General features: G+C 37.6%; 1 protein-coding gene across 2 annotated transcripts; it reads left to right on the top strand.

Moving 5' to 3' along the window:
• The first annotated feature begins 9,097 nt into the window (after positions 1-9,097).
• Positions 9,098-20,855, top strand: MS3_00008245 (uncharacterized protein). Of its 2 annotated transcripts, none has more exons than XM_051216598.1 (6): positions 9,098-9,252; positions 9,284-9,576; positions 11,687-12,079; positions 16,696-16,800; positions 16,838-19,947; positions 20,400-20,855. In XM_051216598.1, the coding sequence occupies exons 5-6, from the start codon at positions 19,845-19,847 to the stop codon at positions 20,747-20,749; spliced, it is 453 nt and encodes a 150-aa protein (XP_051065189.1). In that variant the 5' UTR covers positions 9,098-9,252; positions 9,284-9,576; positions 11,687-12,079; positions 16,696-16,800; positions 16,838-19,844; the 3' UTR covers positions 20,750-20,855. The 2 variants fall into 2 exon arrangements, with proteins under 2 accessions (XP_051065189.1, XP_051065190.1); XM_051216599.1 differs by lacking the exon at positions 11,687-12,079 and having other exon boundaries at positions 9,098-9,576; positions 16,696-16,896; positions 16,934-17,120; ... (1 more) ...; positions 19,780-19,947; positions 20,400-20,810.
• The last annotated feature ends 224 nt before the right edge of the window (positions 20,856-21,079 follow it).

Here is a 21,079-nt window from a genome sequence, read left to right as displayed (position 1 = left end):
TCGTTTACTACAGGAGGACCGCTGATGGGCACTCCAGAGTAATGCCATACTAGAATAAAAATTTTGCCTTACTATGCTGCTCTTCTTGTTCTTGCTTTATTCAAAATGAGTACGGAGGATTTGTGAAGACTGTAGTATTCTCACAGTTGAAATACTGAACTGATCTTAGCTAAGCTACCATTGAAAACCTGAAAGCACTGGACTGTCGTTTCGTCAGAGTATGGGAATCCTCAATGATTCGTATCCACATTCCCGCATGCTAGACTCGAACCCAGGTCATTTCCATGGTCTCGGTGATGCACACTGCTAAGGAGTTCCATACTCGGATGAAGCAACTGTTCAATGCTTCCAGGTTTTCAATGGTGATCTAGTTATGTAATGTGCTACATTATCAATATTGATTCGTGATTTTCGTTGAATGATCTAATAATTTTCATATAACTATTATGTTTAGAGTAAAACTTTATCTAGATCATATCAAATATAGTATTACTCGTATATTTGTGCTATCGTAATCAACATTTTTTAATCAACCGTTAAATCGTTGGAAAATATCTACTAAATATTCGATTTTCCGAATATTTTAATCCATCATCGTTCTTTATAAACAGTTTCTTAACACTTGAAGTTAATTACTTTCCTCTACAAAACATTTCAATTAAGGTGTGTTACGCACTTATTGATACTTTTAAACACCTTTCATTTTTTCACTGGTGCAGTATTCATCTATTTTATTAAAGACCTAAGTTTACTAAATAACTATGAATATGTTCGTAAAGCTTTAGTAAATGACATTGTCAAGAAGAAAATTTTCACTGAACTGTCTTTGTTTTGCCTTCGATAACATAAATCATTATGGCACCGTCCTTAACCAAACAATTATGACAGAATGATACGAACCTGTGTCCATTAAAAACATTTCAAATGACATACAGTTAACTTTAAATCATTTCAATGCATGGACAGAGAACGATTATCCATACTATTAATTAAATGATGTTTGTTATCTCATTAATATGACATAAAATTGTTTGTTACACCATATGGTTTAAAATAGTCCACCAGAGTACTTGGCACCTTTTGCTCCGAAGGATTAACTGTGCTGTCCAGGTCATAGTGTCTGATTCTCCTGAAAACCAATGTAAAATAACCCTCTAAAAGAGTATGGTTATACATGTGTAGTGAGCTACTTTTATCAAGAGAATGCGATCGGTATAACGGAAACAATTATTATTGTAACCAGTTGTAGCAGTGATTGTTTTACTGTACTTGTTTGTTTAGCTGTACTAAAAACATACACTCTTCCGTGACTGTGACCTTCCAAGCTCTCGTAAACGTTCAATAGTTCCACTCGTACTCTTTGATGCGATCTCGGTATTCTTTTGATTCCACGAAATTTCCAACAAAGATATTTTATTACAACCGTCAATTGTCGTCTGGTTTTTGGCCTACGAAGGGATCTAACGCAGTAACTGGCACGTAGTCTCAGTGTAATGGTAATGATAGTCAACCTCGACTCGACACCACAATACAACGCTACACATGTGAATGGTTAAGAAGAATACATGAAGTATTCAGTGATCACAAATCTCAAATCCTCGTTACCTTTTTTAAATCAGTATCTTGAATTGGAAAAACCAGATATCCTCATGTTATGCTCTCATAAGGCAGACATGACTGAATCCCAACATTCGTAATAAGGTGATTCATTTATGAAATTATTTGAACACACGGAAGCAAACAAGCATATTAGGAGGAACGTCAAAGTTGACAAGCTGAAAGGCGCGAAAAAGCTAGCAACGGTGTGGAGATAGACCTGACAAGCCTATTTTGTAAATAGTTTTTAATGTTATTTGTATTTATTTTGTCAATTTTTCACTGTATGTACAGTTGTCATTAAATGACTGTACGTGTTGTTTAAGTGAATGACCTTGAACACACTTTCCGTTGTGTAACTACATAGCGTGACATACTGTTGCTTGCTAACAAATACATTGCTACACACATATCCCTCATTCTATTTTCGTTCGTGATTGAGTTAACTGAAATCTAAATCAAATATTACCTACATTTATAGACTGTGAGTGGATATATACCATACCTTACATTGTATTACACTACTGGAGAGTTCGTTAACCTGATTGGAATTACCAAGCATTTATAATTGTGGACCAGACTAAAACTGAACGCGCATCAATTTAGTGAACTTAAGTAAAGTCCCAATTTTTATTGTATTTGTGACAATTAATTGGTATATATTAATATTACTATTGATCTTTAATAACTTTGTTGATACTTTTTACGTTTATACATCGTCTGGTCCACCACAACGACAATGGAAAAAGCTTCAAGAGAAGGAAATACAAAACAACTATATGACACAACGAAGAAACTAGCAGGATAATACAGTAAAGCAGAGAGACCAGTCAGGGACAAACGAGGCGAGACAATCACTGAGATTCAAGAACAGCGGAACATATGGGTAAAACACTTTGAGGAACACTTAGATAGGCCGGTTCAACTGAATCCACCGGACATCGAAGCAGCACTCATAGACATTCCTACAGATGTCATTCCACCGACGATCGGAGAAACCAGGATGGTCTCCAGACAAACGAAGAGTTAGAAAGCAGCAGGACCTGACAATATGCCGGCTGAAGCACTGAATTCACACATAGAAGCAGCTGCAAACACGCTCCACGTTCTATTCAGGAAGGTTTGAGAGGAAGAACAAGTGCCAATGACAGACTGGAGAGAAGGGAATCTCATCAATATGCAGAAGAAAGGAGGTCTCAGCAAATGTGCGAACGACAGAGACATCACACTAATATCACTACCAGGGGAAGTTTTCAAAAGAGTATTGCTGAATTGGGTGAACAATTCGGTAGACATTCAACTTCGTGATCAACAGAATTAATTCCATAAGGACCGGTCGCGCACAGACCAAATCACATTATGGATAGTTGAATAATCAATTGAATGGAACTCGTTGCCATATATCATATATAGACGTTTGGAAAAGGCTGGCCGATGACAAATTTCGACGAGGAATGTTGGTGGGCTGCCTTTGTTCCTCCAAGAGGGGTAAGTAAGTATGTAACCTGTTTTGAAGACATGATTTACTATGACGTTCTCTCAATGTCTTTTTTAATCGACCCAAGGTTACAGAGAGATTAAAAAAGTATGCTCCATGTTTTTGCGTCGACGTTTATCAGAACTATCACTAATATACTACAGTACATTCATGTCGATCATCGTGACTGAAGACGCTCCAGCTTTTGGACTCCGTGCTACCATCTCACATCATTTCCCTGATGCGACAGAAAAAGCTATTATGTGTGCATCTCGCACGTTAACTCTAGCCCATTCTCGTCTCCAGCGACGGGCCTTGATACTTTTGGGTTATGAATTCGAAATTCACTGTCGGCGCGCCCAACATTTTGGTTGAGCAGACGCCTTGTCATGACCTGTCAGTGAACATCCTACGGCTGAGGAAGATATGGTTATCACCTACCTTTCGACAGAAGACCACGCGCACTTTTACCTGATACCTGCTGTTTTTACTTTGCCAATCTCATCATCTGAGACACAAGCTGTTTCCAGGAACGACTAAATCACTAAGAAAACGATGAACTACGTCACCAACAATTGTCCGTTCGCTGGACTCGATGGTGACATGAAACAACGTTACCATCGTCGGGATTCATTACATATAGTAAATGAATGATTGATGTCTGGAGACAGAGTGGTTGTATCAGAATTTCCACAGTCAAGGGTGCTGGGGCAGTTCCATATTGATCATCATGGTGTGAAACGAATGAGATCCATAGCTAGAAGTCACGCGTATTGGCCTCGTATAGACCAGCACATCGTGGATTTGGTAGGCGAATGCACCCAGTGTCAGCAAGTGGTTGATACATTTTCAGAATGGATAGAACTTCTTCCCATCATGTCGACAACGACTAGCGAAACGATACTGACCTCACTATTTTTTCCAGGAAAAACTCAACTGAAGTTGGTCGGTTGAGCACCTGCACCAGTTCACGGGTCGGTACGCCGTGTTACGGGTCCCTTTTTATTACCAGCCAGCTCAGAACAAACACTTCTCGACATTTCGATAGCTTTCTAAATAAATTTTCTAACCTCTTCATTTCTGACTTCTAATTTGACTGATTTGGTATGTTCTGGTTATGAAGGCGGTATGTGTAAAGACGTTGTCAAACCCCGAATACCTGTGAGATCTTTAGGATAAAGAGGTGTGCGCGTCATGAGTATCCAAACAGTGTTGGGTGTAGCATGGGAGAGCTTTCATCCATTCTTGTTTTAGGACTGTTTCGCCCACCGTATTGTCGCTAAATAAGACTTGGAGGTGACGTGTTGTTGAATTATCACCTCATATTTCTACTTGGAAAAACCTCTGGACTCTTCGACTGTCTGATAAAGCTAGACAGTTTATGATCTTTCGTTTTAAAATGAACTGTTGTGATGTTGGTGGACTGGAAATTAAGTCGTGGTTTCTCTGGTAACTGAATGCCTCAAAACCGTACTCTGAGACACTTCACTGAGAACAGTTTCCCACCTAGACAACATTGAGTTCACCTGTACACTTTGTTGACGCCGAACTAGAAATTCATTTAGCTACGTTAATAAGTTGCCTGCGATCTCGTTGTTATTCAACTTACATGACAGCCGGTTATGAGGAACTTTGTTGAAATGCCTTGCCGAAGACAATGTAGGCTACACCTATAGGTTACTTTTGGTCTTGAATAGCGCACCGACTTTCACGGGCTACTAACAAGTTTGTGAGACATGAATAACCTACTCTAAATCCACGCGGCTTCCCAGAAGAAATCCGTTCATCGTTGAGATACCTAAAAAACTCCTGAAAAATATTTTCTAAATTCTGAACAACTACGTTGGTTGAGCTTACGGGTCGATAGTTCTCAGGTTTATATCTCGTAACTGTTTTGAAGGTAGGACTTACTATAGAGTTCCTGCAGTCTGTTAGCAGACGATCCGGGGTTACAGATAAATTTAAAATATATGCTTCAGGGTTTCGCGACAAAAATTTCCAGTTCTCTAGTAAAATAGAATACATTTCATCGGGTCCAATGTATTTCCTTAAATCAAACTCACTAAGAAGACCAAAGGCATTGAGGTCTTTGATGGACGCAGTGTCCAGATTGTGTGGCCGAGTTTGTATGAAGTGAAGAAGAGGACATCACTACGACATGAGCATTGAGAAAGTAGTCCGATAATACCTGAGCTATACCATATTCCCCCCAACACTAATGATGCAGTATTGATGTCTCTCACTAGTATAGGAATATTTCAACTTAACTTAGTTCTTTAGTTTATCTAAGAGGATAAGTGTTTATAGTATTCTGTAGACTCTTTAAAAAGCTTTTCTTTGTACAAGTATCTGCACTTGCGGAGAGTCAAGGCACAAATATTCCGAGCATCCCGATGTTGAGATTTCGTCTCGTCAGTATCAAGTAACCTAAATTTCTCCCACGTTCTCCTTTTACTGAGAAGGTTGAAGACATGTAGAACTATGATCTATATTCATCATTGGTACATTTGTCTTTGCTTCTATAATAATAAACCTAACCTCAAAATTGCAGATGTCATGATGTAAAAATCTAATCTACAAATCTTGAAAAGAGAACTCGAAAATTGGGCAGGCAGTGTTCAGAAGAAAAGATATTCAGGGATAGACCATAGGTTAAAATAGATTAAGGTGTTAAATGGGAAAACAAGATGAAAAATTAGATCCAGATAAATATCCAGTCTTCGACTACGTCGACTAAGGGCCATATTTACCAGTGGTTGATGCTTTAACAAACCTATTTCACTAAAGCAGGTAAGTACTTTTAAAGGTTGTTAATGAACCACTATAGCTATTCATAAACATAAATTATCAGTTATTAGCATCGAGTACTAATCAATTCACAACACGATAATACACGTGGGCATAAATCAACAGAATAATAAAAAAATGATTCAACATAAGTACAAATCAATCGATAAAGTGGACAGGAGACTTAATGTCAGGTTGAGCATCTTTAATCGATCTTATCAATTCGTTATTGGTACATTTGCCTTTGCTACAATGATAATAAACCTAACCCTTAAATTGTAGATACGCTATGATGTGAAAACCTAATCTATAAGATCTTACGTGAACGTCACACAATTGTCTACACTGAATCTTCCTATTGCAAAAATCAGAGATATAACATCCAACACATTTGGACTGAGTAGAGTGTAATATATTCAACACAGAACGCGACAGGTTTTAGACAGAGTGACTACGCCTTCACGGCCAAGTCATGCCGTTCGAAATCATTGTTCCTGTGTTTGCCCTTACTGACCTCCTCCAAGTGTTACATGTTGAATGTCAAGCTTCTCAGCAGTTATATGTTCAGCTTCAAGGATCGTGTGGTTAGGAATTAACGCAATTACAAACCTCTCTACTGAACCACAGTGAAGAGTTTCTCGGACACTTTAGTGTAGTTCAAGGGATGTGCGGTGCAGTGACTTTATGCACGAATTTCCGAACACATACCAAGCCGTTTCAATGGGGGACTCCGGTTCCATTGTGTAATCTACTGAAGATGCCGAGTGCATAATAATTTTTTATATTTGTTCTCCAGATGGTTGGTCTAGCTTGGTATGACATATCTTCGTTATTGACATCCAAATGGAAATCAAAGGCTGGATCTGCATAATCATTTCTGTCCAGGGATGACATATAGTGGAGTTTGTGAAGTCATTCTCATAATGGGTTTGTATGAGATCTAGTAAGGATTGAGGATGCCACAGGCATTTGGGGTTTGACAACTCTTTGACCAGTAACACCTCCTACTATGAATCGTACCCACAAAATGAAATCAAAAAACAGAAGCGAGGAGGTTCGAAGATATATTTGATAGGCTCTCAATATATCGAGGATCGACTGATCTAGACTGGCTAGCGATTACACGAGAAGTTGACCACAACATTCCTACTCGTCATCTGGTGCGGATACATGACCGGGCGCCTTCATCAGCTAGGCGATTCCATTAAAACTGATGTGGTCAGCATCCAATGTCGAAGGTTTACAGAGCTATTTATTTTGGGGATTTATTTACCGCTATAGAGTGATTCAGAGTCCGGGCCGCACCTAGTCGCTTCTTCCACATGTTGCACTAGGGCATATATGATAACCTCAGCAACTAGTTTTTGTTCGAAAGAATTTTGTGACAATTCAGTCCTCAGATTTTTCAAGCCCACTGTATGTCCATTAAAGCCTCCTAAAATTTAACGTCGACCACTTGATCACCAAGTGTTGAGACTGTCCAGCAAGGCCTCATTTACCTCACAGATTGGACTGCAACAGACCAAATCAATCAGCAGTTCTTGCCCTTTCCATTTCAAGCGGCAACTAACTAATTCGAGCATCACACTTTCATGGGATATGTTATCAATAGCGGTAATATGGGATATTATTTCTGATGAATAGCTACTGTTCCTCCCTTATACTTCTAGGTTCTGTTGGCTATTCCTAATGCGAAACTATCAAGTTTCCGTGACTGCGATTGCATCTGGATTGGTAGAGTTTATCTGTGCATTTAGCTCCGATCTCTTGTTGAGCGAGCTCCAGGCATTTATGCAACAGAACGGAAGACCGACTTAATTGCTTCACGATGCACCCAAAGTGGCTTCGTCATCATTCTTTGTCGAAACCTCAACACATCCGAAAATTTTTAATTCCAAGGTCCTTCTTGTCAGCTTCTGACCCTAGTTTCAGCTCTTTTTCAGCTTATCGTCTTTTTATGCGGTCTGCGATCGGCGAGTCTTTACGGACAAAAACCATTGACCTCTCCAGTTTACGTCCATTCTGTAGTATTAAGGCCCCTTACGTTGGGAGATCTCAATACTACTTTTAGCAGCCATGGACTTGATTCTGTATTAAGGCTATTTGGCTGCCTTGTATATAAAAACTTAGCAAAGTGACTTTAGATATATCCTGAGGCATTAGCTGGTTTAGTAGCTTTTTTATAAACTCAGTGTCATTCTGGAAACGAGTTCTAGGTTCTGAGCTTTCACTCTCCTTGGCTCAATGAAAGACAACTGACCTGTCACTATGGTCAGTCTTCAATTTCTCTGCTACTGTTTGGGGGAATGTCTTTTCTTTAGCAACATTACATCATTTCTTATTCTTGATCTGTACCCATCCATCAACTTTCATTGGAGTAGGGATCACAGTCGCTTTACACACATTGAGGGGCTCTGGATGACTATCGATAACTTGAGTATTTGTGTTTTTGCTTTCCTGCTAGAAAAAGACCTGGGCTTGCGACTAGGCTTTCTAGGCGTTTCTTTCTCACTGCCATTCGGAGGACGTGGGACAGAAGAAACTTGATTTCTCGAGCTTTTATTCCTAACGGACCTTTTTATAAGCCGTCCTTCATCCGTTCATCCACGTAAGTCAATCGACATTTTGCTCTTTTGGGTTAGCGTCGCGTTAATTTGTATATCGTGCGGGCGAGTACCTTTTGATTTGTCTCAATTATGATTGTCAATACTTCATCTATCAGAATTCACCATTGCAATGGCTTTGGATAGCAAGCTGTCCGGTTTCGATAAAGTCTACTGAAACAACCACATTTGACCATTTTTACTAGACTGGACACTCACAGAAGCATACTAGAAAAGGAATAACATAGGCCGTAGGTCTTCTCTCCTTACTACACAAATCTGAATCTGAAAAATCTATTTGAGAGCCTCAGACGTTAGATTCGTGCAAACTTCATGGTACCATCCATACTGCTATCACATGCTTAGTATGAGTATACTCCACAAAGAATTATCAGCCGCAGAAGTCCTAATATTTCATGTGCTTTTCTCAGGCAGGTCTCATATCTATCTCAACTGGTAAATTGTCGCTATAACATAATATCGCTGAAAATTTGTCCTATAACATGTATCAGTACGGTGCTATGACTTTTGTTACCTGAAGGATGGGGGCTATCAGACATAATGTGGCTGAACTCAAATTTAAATCGTCTTAGTTTGACCGCTTCTGCAAAGCCATCCGAATTTTCGAGGTGGCGCTTCAGTCGTTTTCGACAGTTTGACCTTCAAGTGCTCAGTAACCTTCATCGATGGACGATGTGGTTATGATTACCCCTTCATATAACTTCGTCAAATCAATCCACAGGTCGCTATCGGAAACAAATAATATCTCTTATCTTAAACTTCTTACAGGTTCTATTGACTTACTATACTTATTTTTAAGATTCTCTACTGGTTCTTGATGTTGGTCAAGAGTTTTCGTTAACGTTTGCGGATATTCATGGTTTGAAAGTCATCTTTTTGGATACATTTGTTGAGTGGACATGTCAATTTGCATCTTTACTTCCTGCTTCCCTCAGTAACAACACTGGAGGGATCCGCATGGCTGGAATAGTCAATGACATAGTAATGGAGACGCTTGCCTTTACTAACAACATTACAAATGAATTGAAATTGGGATATTCCAATGTACCTAAACCCCTGATGGATTTTTCAAACCACCTGAAGTTTTTGATGGTACGTCTCTATATTACTTTCCAAATTATCTAGTTGCCAATATTCTTGGTCTAAAAGTATATTAGGGGTAGAACTATATTACATCGGTAGCCTTGCTTGACCATTCGGGGTGAATTGGGTCAACGCACAAATTGTAGAGATTGTCATGCAAAGCTTTTTGCTGAAACTCGCGGTTTTCATCATATTTCGATAGGATTAGGCGATGATTTGCTTGTGGAAGGAACTTTTATAGTCAGTATATTAGGTTTTAGGTTGTTAAGACTAGATGTGTTGGAGTTAAGAGTTTAACAGTTTATATCAAGATTACATCGTACTAATGACCTACCGCGTGTTTGTCAGTAGCCTTTATTCTGGTCGATCAAAAATAATCAATCAATGCTGTTTTCATATGAGAACTCCGAAATATGTCAAAACGAATGAATCGTAGGGAGGTAGGTGGACTTAATAGTGTCGAATATCGATTTTTCAGGTTAAATATCCTAGCTTATAATAAAAACAAACCCTGATTCTCGGCTCTACATCTAAAAACACCGGAACTGATGTTACCGGTAAGACTATACTTAGGTGATTAATCAGGATTAAGCTAACCAGTGCGCAAATTTGGAATTCTTGCAACTAAACTCTTGGTTTTCATTATATTTCCTATTTCGAAAAGACTGGGTGGTGGTTTCCTCGTGGAATAAATTGTTAAGGTCAGTATGTTTGGGCTATCAGTGTTAAGATGAAGATTACTAGGATTAGGCGTTAGGTTTAGTAGCTTTAGGGTTAGAAGTTGGGTTTTGTTAGGTGTAAAGCTAAAAATTATGGTGTCCTAATCACAGGACTGTGATATCTAGTCTGTATGATCGTCATTTAGCACCAGTAAGTCCATTATTGATTTTAAAACATCTTATTCTCCTCATTTTTATCGCTTCACTACATTTTGAGCGTTTACAAATAATCTGCCTTCCGATTGACTGGCCTCAAGGTCACCCCTTGCATTTTGTGGTCTTTGCTAAAGTACAGTCTTACCGTGTTCGGTTGGGAGTTAGCCAGGAAGTTTTAGTGTTGATTTAGCTCTTAAAAGACTTAAAGCTAAGGGTTAGTACTTTTTCTGACCACATAACTATGACCTACAACATATTGCTATTTAGCACTAATGAGTTCACTGATATCTTTGGGTATCCTAATCCTTTGTAATTTAACCATTTTTCTATAGTTTAGGGCTCTTGTGTGTAAGTAGCACTCTTATAGCTTAACCCCAAGGTCACCCTTGAATTCACTTAAGGTCATCGGCATAGTATAGTTTCATCGGCCTAATTTTAAGGATAGTTACTGACGACATTATAATCTAAGTGGAACTATCATTATCCTGTTAAAACGTCACATTCCTAGTGCACCAACATCACTACCTGTGTTGTTCAAACTGAAATCCTCACTTTATACTATTCATTGTATTCGGACATACCTTAATTTTCACTCCTCGATGGATTCACCCCAGTTTGGACTAATAACTATTGCTTAATAGTTGTTAAAAGTCAATGGCATGGTAATTCTCATCTCAATATTACGTAGTGTTTTGAACTATTAAGCCGAAGATTGACTTTTGGGAGGAATTTCAGTTGAAATTGGGTATAGATTTCTGTTTTTTATTTACAGGACAGTGACTCGAAAAATAAAAACACAATGATCTAATGACATTACTAGGTATCATGTCTCGAAATGATGTGCCGCAAAATGCATTATACGTGATTGGTTGTTCAGGTTATCGTTCGTGTCGTTAATTTGATATTTCCGTAACTAACTTCATATACTTCTCATGTTTGTTTTAACCTTGTGCATTGAGAATGCAAAGCTTTTATGTAAAATAGGTGAATATAATACATATCTATCCATTGCTTCGGATTACTGCAACTGTTACGCTGTATAGTATCACTAACACAAAACTTGTTTCCTCGCCTAAAAACCAAGCCACATTAGTCTTCGTTTAATTTCGAGAGTCGTAGGTGCATGCGTTTTTTGGACTGATGCTTCACATATTAAATTCATTAGCCTTAACGTAAATATTTTCACAACACTTCTCCTGTGTTGATAACGCGAAGTACTTCATGTATCCCTCTACAATTACTAGTTATCCGTTCAACGTCCTCACAACCCGATTCCTAGCTGCCTTGGCAACAGATTGCTGTGTTTTTCATATAAGCAGAAATGAGGTAGCACCTGACAGTATTTAATGAATGACTTGTAATTGATTTTTCTTCTAAATGCGCAACTTTTATTCGCTCCCGTATGGTATCTAACTGCGTAAGGATTGGTAGTTATTTGTAACAGGTAAGTTTGCCATAACTATTTCAGCTATGCATTATCACTTTAAAAAAACCCGACGGCTCGAACTGTGAAGCGTTATCAAAGTCTAATAATTTGACAAAATATTATTACTGCAACCTATTATGACCACAAACCATTGTCTACTTGACGCTGTATAACTGGAGAAGAGCTGAAACCACCCGGTGTAAGGAAGAAGGTAAGACTACAGATGAAGATTTACATATTCATCAACCACAGATCCATAACCGTTTTAAAAACTATCAAAACTACACTGAATAGTGTGTAACCTAGTGACCCGATTAATGAGCTAAGTTAAATATGTTGAACTAGTCAGTTAATATAAATTTGTTAACTAAATGTATTTATACGATCTACATTAACAATATATTTGACTGCATTACCTAACAATACAATAAATTACTGAGTTCCATATTTTCTCCTTCCCGAAAAAAGTTTATTCATATTTTGAAAAATAATTCTCCACAACTGATTTAATGTTTTTATTTATTTATTTGAACATAAATATTGGTACAAAGGGGCACCGAGTACATATGCGTCACACAAGTCGCTTGATTTGTGTGTAGGCTGTGATATCACTCGGGTGCCCAGACTGAAGCAGGTGGTCTTCTTAGGGTGCCACACCCAAAGCCTTCTATCTAAAGGTCTGATCCACAAGGCAGTGGTGAAACGTAAGAAGATGCAGTCCTATGGTAGCCGGTGGCCAACAGTTGGTTCATATACCGTTTGTTTCCTTAGGATACTGGAGCCCATGTGCACCATTGGTTTGGAGTCGGGGTTTTCCAACTCCTCTATGTGAATCCTCCATATTCACCAACCCAGTTGAAGCACCGGACATTCGCTTTTGGTCCTCTTAATTTCGTAAACAACACCCACACTAAGAAGGCAGTGAGTAGGACTTTCCTTGTAGTGGCTGTATACACATAGCCATGTGAGAGCATTTCGAGGAGAGCTGACTCTCCCCACCCTCGGTCGTACCAGGGCATTTGAGGGCGTCGTTTAATAATAATTTACCTTTGAACCTTAACTGGAGAAATATGTATATATTTGTACTTAATATAGTATGAACAATAACAAGATTTTCGAAGTATATGGTTTATATTCTGTTTATGTAGGATATTTGGATTTTCATCGGCAGTTGTTTAATCTTAAGCCGTTAACTGGTATTTTTTTATTACAACTCGTTCAACATGTCTGAGGTATCTTAAAATCTCTAAGCTTTTGCTGAGCTCCCACTTCAAATATCTAGGTTATAAAACCACGAAAATATACAGGGAAGCAGGCTTCTGAATATATAATTCATAATTTCCCAAGTATGAAATGAATAGTACGCCGATAGGCATACCTATCGGCGTCCGACGATGGTGGTCTTTCTCGACTTAAAAGCAGCATTTGACTCTGTAGACCGCGAGACTCTGTGGCAGTGTCTGTCATTGAAAGGCGTACCTCAGAAGTACATAAACCTTTTGAAGGCTCTTTGCTCGACTACTATCAGTCGAGTCAGAGCTTATGGCGAACTGTCATCTACTTTTGCAACCTCAAGTGGTGTCCGTCAAGGCTGCCCACTTTCTCCATTTTTGTTTAACTTCATCATAGACCTATTGATGGAAATAACACTCTCGTCGACTGAATTCTCGGGTATTGATCTCCTTCCAGGAGGTCCACTTATCGACTTAGAATATGCAGATGACATAATCCTGTTTGGTGAAGACGCTGACAAAATGCAGAGTCTTCTGGTAGCACTAAGCAACAATGCCAGAATGTTTGGGATGCGCTTCTCTCCCTCTAAATGCAAGTTGTTACTTCAGGACTGGTCTGCGTCAACACCTGAACTAAGGATAGGGAATGAAGTAGTCGAACGAGTTGACAACTTCACTTATCTTGGAAGTCTGATCAGCCCTAATGGGTTGGTGTCTGACGAAATCTCAGCACGGATTCGTAAAGCTCGTTTGGCTTTTGCCAACTTACGTCACCTTTGGCGGAGGCGAGATATCCGTCTATCAATAAAAGGACGAGTATACTGCTCGGCTGTTCGTTCTGTTTTAATTTACGGCAGCGAAACATGGCCCTTAAGAGTAGAAGACACCCGTAAGCTACTAGTATTTGACCACAGATGCCTTAGAAATATTGCTGGAATCTGCTGGGATCACCGGGTAAGTAATAGTGAGGTTAGACGCAGGGTATTAGGGAATGATGGTAAATCAGTTGATGAGGTTATGAATCTTCATCGACTGAGATGGTTGGGCCACGTATTACGTATGCCTGAACACCGATTACCGCGACGTGCAATGCTAACCGGTGTAGGGGATGGTTGGAAGAAAGTTAGGGGCGGCCAAACCAAAACGTGGCATCAGTGCCTGAAGTCACTAACTTCTAGTCTGAGCCATGTTGGTAGATGCAGACTACTTGGTTGGGGTCCGCGTGACTTTCGTAACCAATGGTTGGAGACCCTTGGTGACATGGCTCAGAATCGATCACAATGGCGTCGGTGTATACACTCTCTGTCTTCTCTTAAACTAAGAGATTAAGATCACTTCACATCTTTCTTTCTACGAACTAATTCTTTCTTCCTATACTATATCCTTATTGCAATCTTTCTCCTATATATTACCACCTTTGACCTAACCACTGCTATGAATCCGGTGTTCATCTTGCTGTGCTAATGAGGTATGGCAACCTGGGCCGATGCATACATGTGCCTGGTCCTACGTTGTAGCTGACTGACTGACTGACTTTTTCATTGAGTTTCCATTTAGTATTCCATGTAATTTTAAGGCGTCAGCTCTATTTAAGGTAATATAGGTCAATGGTTTGCTACTTTATTCTCTACATTTAAGTCACCCCCATCCTTTTAGAAGTCGAATACCGTTAAACACCATCCAACCCGATAAAAATGTAAATTAATTCTAAATCGGTAGGGCTTCACCACTTAACTGAACAAGTTTGTTTGCCACTGTCACTGATGCTGAGTGTTTCTTGGTGTCAATAACAGGTAGTGATCACGGGACATTTATTACCGTATATTTCCTACCATTTAAACTTCGCCACGACAGTATTTCAAGAGAAAATACCTCAATACAAAGCAGAATAACTTTGAAAAATAAACGTATATTCTATGCATTTGATAAATAACCTATATCTTTTCCCTACTGTTACTAGAAATTCCGACCCGGGTAAATAATAGTTTTGAGTTCTGATGTGCTGGTACGGCCGAGACTGGGAAGAGTCCGCTCCCCCTCTCGAAATGCTCTCACATGGCCACGCGTAAATAGCCTCTGCCAGGGAAGTCCCACTCACTGCCTTCTCGTGGCGGGGGTGTTGTTTACGAAAATGAGAGGACGAAAAGCGAATGTCCGGTGCTTTAACCGGATTCCAAATAAACGGTGCACATGGGCTCCAGTATCCTGAAGGAACAAATGGCGTATGAACCTATTGTTGGTCACCGTCTACAAAGGGACTGCATCTCATGACGTTCCACTGCCTTGTTGACCAGACCTTTAGGTCAAAGGCTCGGGGAGTGGCCCCCTAAGAAAACGACCTACTTGAGTTTGGGCACCCGGGCAGTATCACAGCCCTCACACATATCGAATGAGATTTGTGTGGCGCATATGTATTTGGTGCCTCCTTGTACCAATGTCTTTGTGTTAAAATAAATAAATAAATAAATCTGTTGTGCCTAGATATTCTCGAATGAGTAATAATAGTAATCATGTATTGCATAAGTTTAGTCAGAATGGCGTCACAAACATAATGTGACAAGTGGAGTTTTTTCGTTCATTTTTAAGAACACAGTTTTGTGTGCAGACATTAATTTTATTATGTAGCAAACTAAAGAAAATATGAATTCTTCAGTATAGGAGTGGTTATTCGACCATAGAGCATGTCTTTAGATAATAAGCTTTTAGCTGTTGTGTCATGGATTCCAAAGCTCACTAAGCTTCTGGAGCTAATGAGAAATTGAATAATATTGGGAACTAACTCGAAGTGGGTTCTCTGATAACTTGATCTATAGATATACATCGAACTCCTAAGTTGTATATTTGATAATATTTAGATATTTTAACGTGACTGTCAGCATTCAGTGGGACTCCAGATGAATTTTCTGCAGTTCCTTCATGTGATCCATGTCGGCAGTCATCTTCGTGGATCTACCCATTCCGAAGCACTTTCTATAGCGAAGTCAAATTTCCTCCCTCTGGTACAGAGCTTTAAAATTTCACAATTGTGACTATGAAGTATTCACTACAAAATAGAGATCTGTCTTTAATTGCAGGTGAATGACTACCACATTCATGAAGCAACTCACCAGATACTTTTGCAACGTATTTTTGTGTACAGGTCAGATAGTGTGTACAGAAAATCTTAAACTTGTGATGGTCGAGTGCTTGAATCCGAAAATTATAAGTCTACAATAAATAGGAGAAAACAATTTCACCTATAGCTCTTTGATACTTTCCAGTACATATTTGTTATCTGGTCATAATTAGTTGAAGGATATCAATATTAAAATGTAGTCTTTGCTGAAAAATCATGTAAATAAAAACGTTCCTATATGGATTCAGTCTCAGAATTGTCATCCAGCAAATAGGATGGTTGATCATAGATCTTAACGCTGCAGTGAGACACATTTTATTGGTGTTAAAGACGCTGAGTAAGTGTGGAACTAAGATTTAAAATTCTGTTTGCTTTCTAGGACCCGGTTCTATAAATATTTGTTGCTAAGCTAACGATTGTTAACAAGTTGTAGTGCTCAAACATACATCAGTGTTTATTACATCTTTTTTTATATTACAGAAAACTCCATCTAGGCGTGCGTTTGGCTGGATTGATTATTGTTGTAAATTAAGGAGTTACTGTAGCAGAATGTTACATTGTATCAAATTAGCAAATACATCTTTGGCAAGTTATACTTTTTATTGTATAAATTTACATCTAGTCTTCTGAAGAGGATTTAGAGGAAGTTTTTGAACCGTATTCGAAAATCCCATGCACCACGTAAATTACCTTTTTTTCTTATAGAGGATAATGAAAGCTTAAGCATTTCAGCATTAAAAACATTAACTAAACGTGAAGTAATGAAAGACACTGTTAATATTGAGGACTCATTAATCTCATTGAATATTCATATGGATTCAAACTTGTTCAGTAACATTTACAGACTGGCGTATGATAAGAGCGGTATTATACAGATCATTCAACGGGTGCAAACAGATTACCAGGTTAGGTTTACAAAGAATATCTATTTTTTTAGTGAGAATTTCATAATCCTCTTTACTTAGTAATGACTAGTATGAACATAGGAAGTCTATTCTGTGCTAAACTTGAAAATGACTTACAGCATACCTGTTTATTAGTTGTTTTCTTTCATCAGTATACACTCCTAACCTATTTCATGGTTGCATCCATCTATTTACTTGTTGGGTTCTTTGGTTTTTGTATTTTATCAAACTAACTTCCAAATATCTTTGCCATTTATTTGTGGTTATGGGATTTAGAGTGGAGCGATAGATTAACGGCTAAAGTACTTGGCTTTCATTCAGTAGAATACTAGTAATAAACAGAGAGATTCCTAGAATTTCTATCCTTCGAAGTTAAACTTTGCAGAGTCAGCTTGTTAATTATTTTAAAAATAAAAGAAGATTATCAAAGTAAACATCAGAAATTACTGGTTTTGAGCTGTTAGTTGATACACATATATCACCTATAATTTGGTGTTAATTTGCGTTATTGTCCGACTATTAATATATGTTTGACAAACTTATTCTAGCTCGTCAGTTTTTATATTTAGTAGGAACTGTGCATTTTCATACCATCTATACGCCTCTATTTCGGATTGTTTCTAATTTAGCTAAGCAGTTACTTCATCTTCTAAAGGTATTGAGGACATATTTACTCACTAGTATTCATAATTGAGCACGGTCAGCTAAAACACTGGGATAGTAACTATACTTCAGCAACTATGCTGGAACTGTTTTCATATCATTTTCCCCATAGTTATACTTTTTCTAAAGAAAAATATAACTACTTGTTTAAAATCGTTTTTAATTACTTATAGGATCTAAATAAAGCAGATAATAAAAACTTACCCAGTCTTGCCAACATTCAACAACATTTACTTAAATTGTCATCAGTTTTTATTACTTTGGATACTTTGAGGCGATTCAGTGACGAAATACCACTTGAACAACTCCAAACACCAGGTATATATACCGGGAAATCTCCATATGTGTTTAAAACTTTTTGTTATAACAAAATTGGTACATTTTATTGTTAAGTGCCCCGGAGACCATGTACACATTCGTTAACCGACCTATCGGATAATAAAATGTTCTTGCGATATATATGTCTATAATCATAGTAATACTTTTTTTAGACGATTAATCCATTACCGTAAAAAAGTATTTTTTTAAATCAATTTCCAGTAAAATAGATTACTAACCTTTTTTAGATTCTTTGCACACCACGACTCTCCTGACTCATTGCTACCAATCGTAACTACCTAAAACATATAATAGTGTATTTATCACTGATAGTTGACGAATGTTTTATATTTAGTGAAAGAATTACAAATTTAGGTAGTAGATATTTATATGATATATAGATTTCCTTCACTCATCTTTACTCACTAACCTTGACTACTTGAGTTTGGAATATATATTTAAGTCATTTTGTGACAATCTTATACGAATTTTTTCTTACTTTATCACCTGTTGTAAGTTAAATAGCTGTGTCCAGTGCTGTCTAACACTCAATAATTCTCCGTTCGTTGCTGATTCTCGGTGAAAATCATTCCATTATTTCATGTTTAACTAAAGGCGATTCGAAATTCCCCACTTTCCCGGTGCAATATTTATCAATGTTTATTTGAAAATCATAGACTTGGAAACATGATGTATGCATAAATAATTGTCTGAGGTGCCGTCGCAGACATAGCTAACTAACAAGTTATAGAATACAAAAAGTATAGCCTTAGGGCTTCTTGACAATTGAATTTAAATACTAATAACTACTGATACTGTTAATATTTCTGCTACTCTGGAATTTATCTTGATAATTTCATCTTGCTGTGCTAATATGGTATGGTAACTTGAACCGATGTGAAAATCTGCCGGGTTCTGTGTTACACGTGACTGATTTAAAAGTATTGTGAATGTGTTCTCTGCTTGTTGCATACATGTAGAAATAACGTTGACCCCAATTAGGGAGTTCTGTACAATAAAAGCTTAGTAATCTTTACCATTACCAACATTTATTTAATCTGAGGGCTCTAACTTCAACCGGCTCATTGTAACAATAATTGGTTCGTTGTTAATAAAACTTTGTGCAGTCGATATCGAGATGAGAAAAATATCCATCACCTTTGGTTCACTGCACCAATTGTTTAAAAGAACTACATCCAAGGTTTTTGAAGCAAACATCATTCGTTTAAGTAAATACCACCAACGCCAAAAAACTACACTGTCATGATATAATTAATAACAATGTCTAACGGTAAAATAGAATTCTCGAGCGTTTTTTAAGCTACGAACTTATCATTCCTCAGCATTTGAGAAGATCGCGTAATATGAGATACTGAAGGGGTTAAACCTGTTCGTAAACAGCGTATCCTGTATGTTTTACGCGCTAAACATGTTAACTTCGTCGTTTAGAAATCGAGAGCTAGGTGAAAACATTGATAGATGCAGCTTCAAATTATGCAGAATAATTGATTTTCATAAGAGCATATCTTTATTTTGATATCATAACAAGTAAGAGAAATAAACGTCTGTATTGCACTAGCATCTTTTCGGGTGTCGAAATTCCTTTCAATAAGCAAATGTGTAATTAACTTACCGTATCATCCGTTCAATACTACTGTTTTGGTTTTCACTATTCTAGTAATTTTAGCCGATAGTAAGGGATTGAAACATACGCCCATAATTAGTGGTAATGAAAACGCTGATATGGATTGTGAACGAAAAGGAAGAAAATTAGTTGACAAATGTTGCTTTGAACAATTTTGTGGGCCATCACCCTCAACATCAACGTGTACACCTGTCCCTGAAGGTATATGTTTTCTTTTTAAAGTATCTATAAAAACTTTGTTTTATCACTAAGGAGTAATACATTTAACTACTCAGACGTTCGAAGATTATCATCTGTAAATCCAGATAGTTATACAACTGTTATATTAAGTAATAATGTCTATTTATAGAGCACTTACAAATAAAGTAGCTAATTTCGACAGAGTAATACTCGAAAGGCATGAAGTTGATTTCCTCAACTCATATAAATTAAACTCTTCCAAATTACTGAGCAAAAGTGCACACAAATGATCTGTGTTTACGGATTTTTAAAACATATCAGTTAAAATTGATGGTCTCATCAACGTAATTACATCTATAGCATTAATATTCGTTTTTAATATGCCAATATGACTTAGCATTCAACCTGATTTTAACTGACCATAATTTATTTTGGTTGAATGGATTACTCAATTTGTTCGTATCTTTTTCCAGAAAAAAAGAAAGTTAGGAAGTATATAATCCGTCTTCCGAAAGAGGAGTGGAAATCACACAAAACACCTTGGACAATTGAAGAATCTATAGCATTATGGCATGGAGTAATGTATGCTCCTGGTTCGAAAAGTTGGTCTCAAATCTGGCATCAATCCTTCCGACATAGTAATCGTAGTCAAGTAAATTTAAAAGACCGGTGGCGTGTAATAGATAATAGTGAAACTATTAAAAATGTAATTCGACAGGCGTATATTAGTTGGACATCACAGTTTACAAATGGAAAAGGCAGTCCAGTCAGATATAATAATTTACCAATGCCAGTTATTGTACGTACCTGTCAATCAACTTAACCTTTGTATTTTCTGAATCTTAACATACTAAATGTGCAATATATACAAATATTTTGTTAAATTCAAATTTTCCGTCATCATTAAAAATCCATATTTTTCGGTGAGGGAAAAGAAACAAAATTGTTCTTACTAACGTTCCGCTACTTACTAACTTATTAACTTTATCGAAGTAATAGTAAACCGGGATCTATAAAAATCTCAGCTTAGATTGGTAACTCGTCAAGGTTTTGCGCGAATAAATTTTTGCTGCCAAGTAAATGAATTGATACAGGCAACAGACAGGTGTAGATTGTTTGATTTGATAAGTGTACGAACTCCAAAAACAAAGTG

The sequence above is a fragment of the Schistosoma haematobium genome, chromosome 6 (genome assembly GCF_000699445.3).
Source record: "Schistosoma haematobium chromosome 6, whole genome shotgun sequence".
NCBI lineage: Eukaryota > Metazoa > Platyhelminthes > Trematoda > Strigeidida > Schistosomatidae > Schistosoma > Schistosoma haematobium.
Note: the sequence above shows the minus strand (reverse complement) of the source record. Positions and strands in the feature narration are given on the sequence as shown.

Bases quoted from the DNA above. Each gene is read 5' to 3' on its own strand.
- MS3_00008245 (XM_051216599.1), top strand. From the start codon at position 16,977: ATGAAAGACACTGTTAATATTGAGGACTCATTAATCTCATTGAATATT. The intron at 18,102-19,779 runs GTATATATACCG...TCACTATTCTAG, and splicing joins TGAACAACTCCAAACACCAG to TAATTTTAGCCGATAGTAAG. The intron at 19,948-20,399 runs GTATATGTTTTC...ATCTTTTTCCAG, and splicing joins GTGTACACCTGTCCCTGAAG to AAAAAAAGAAAGTTAGGAAG.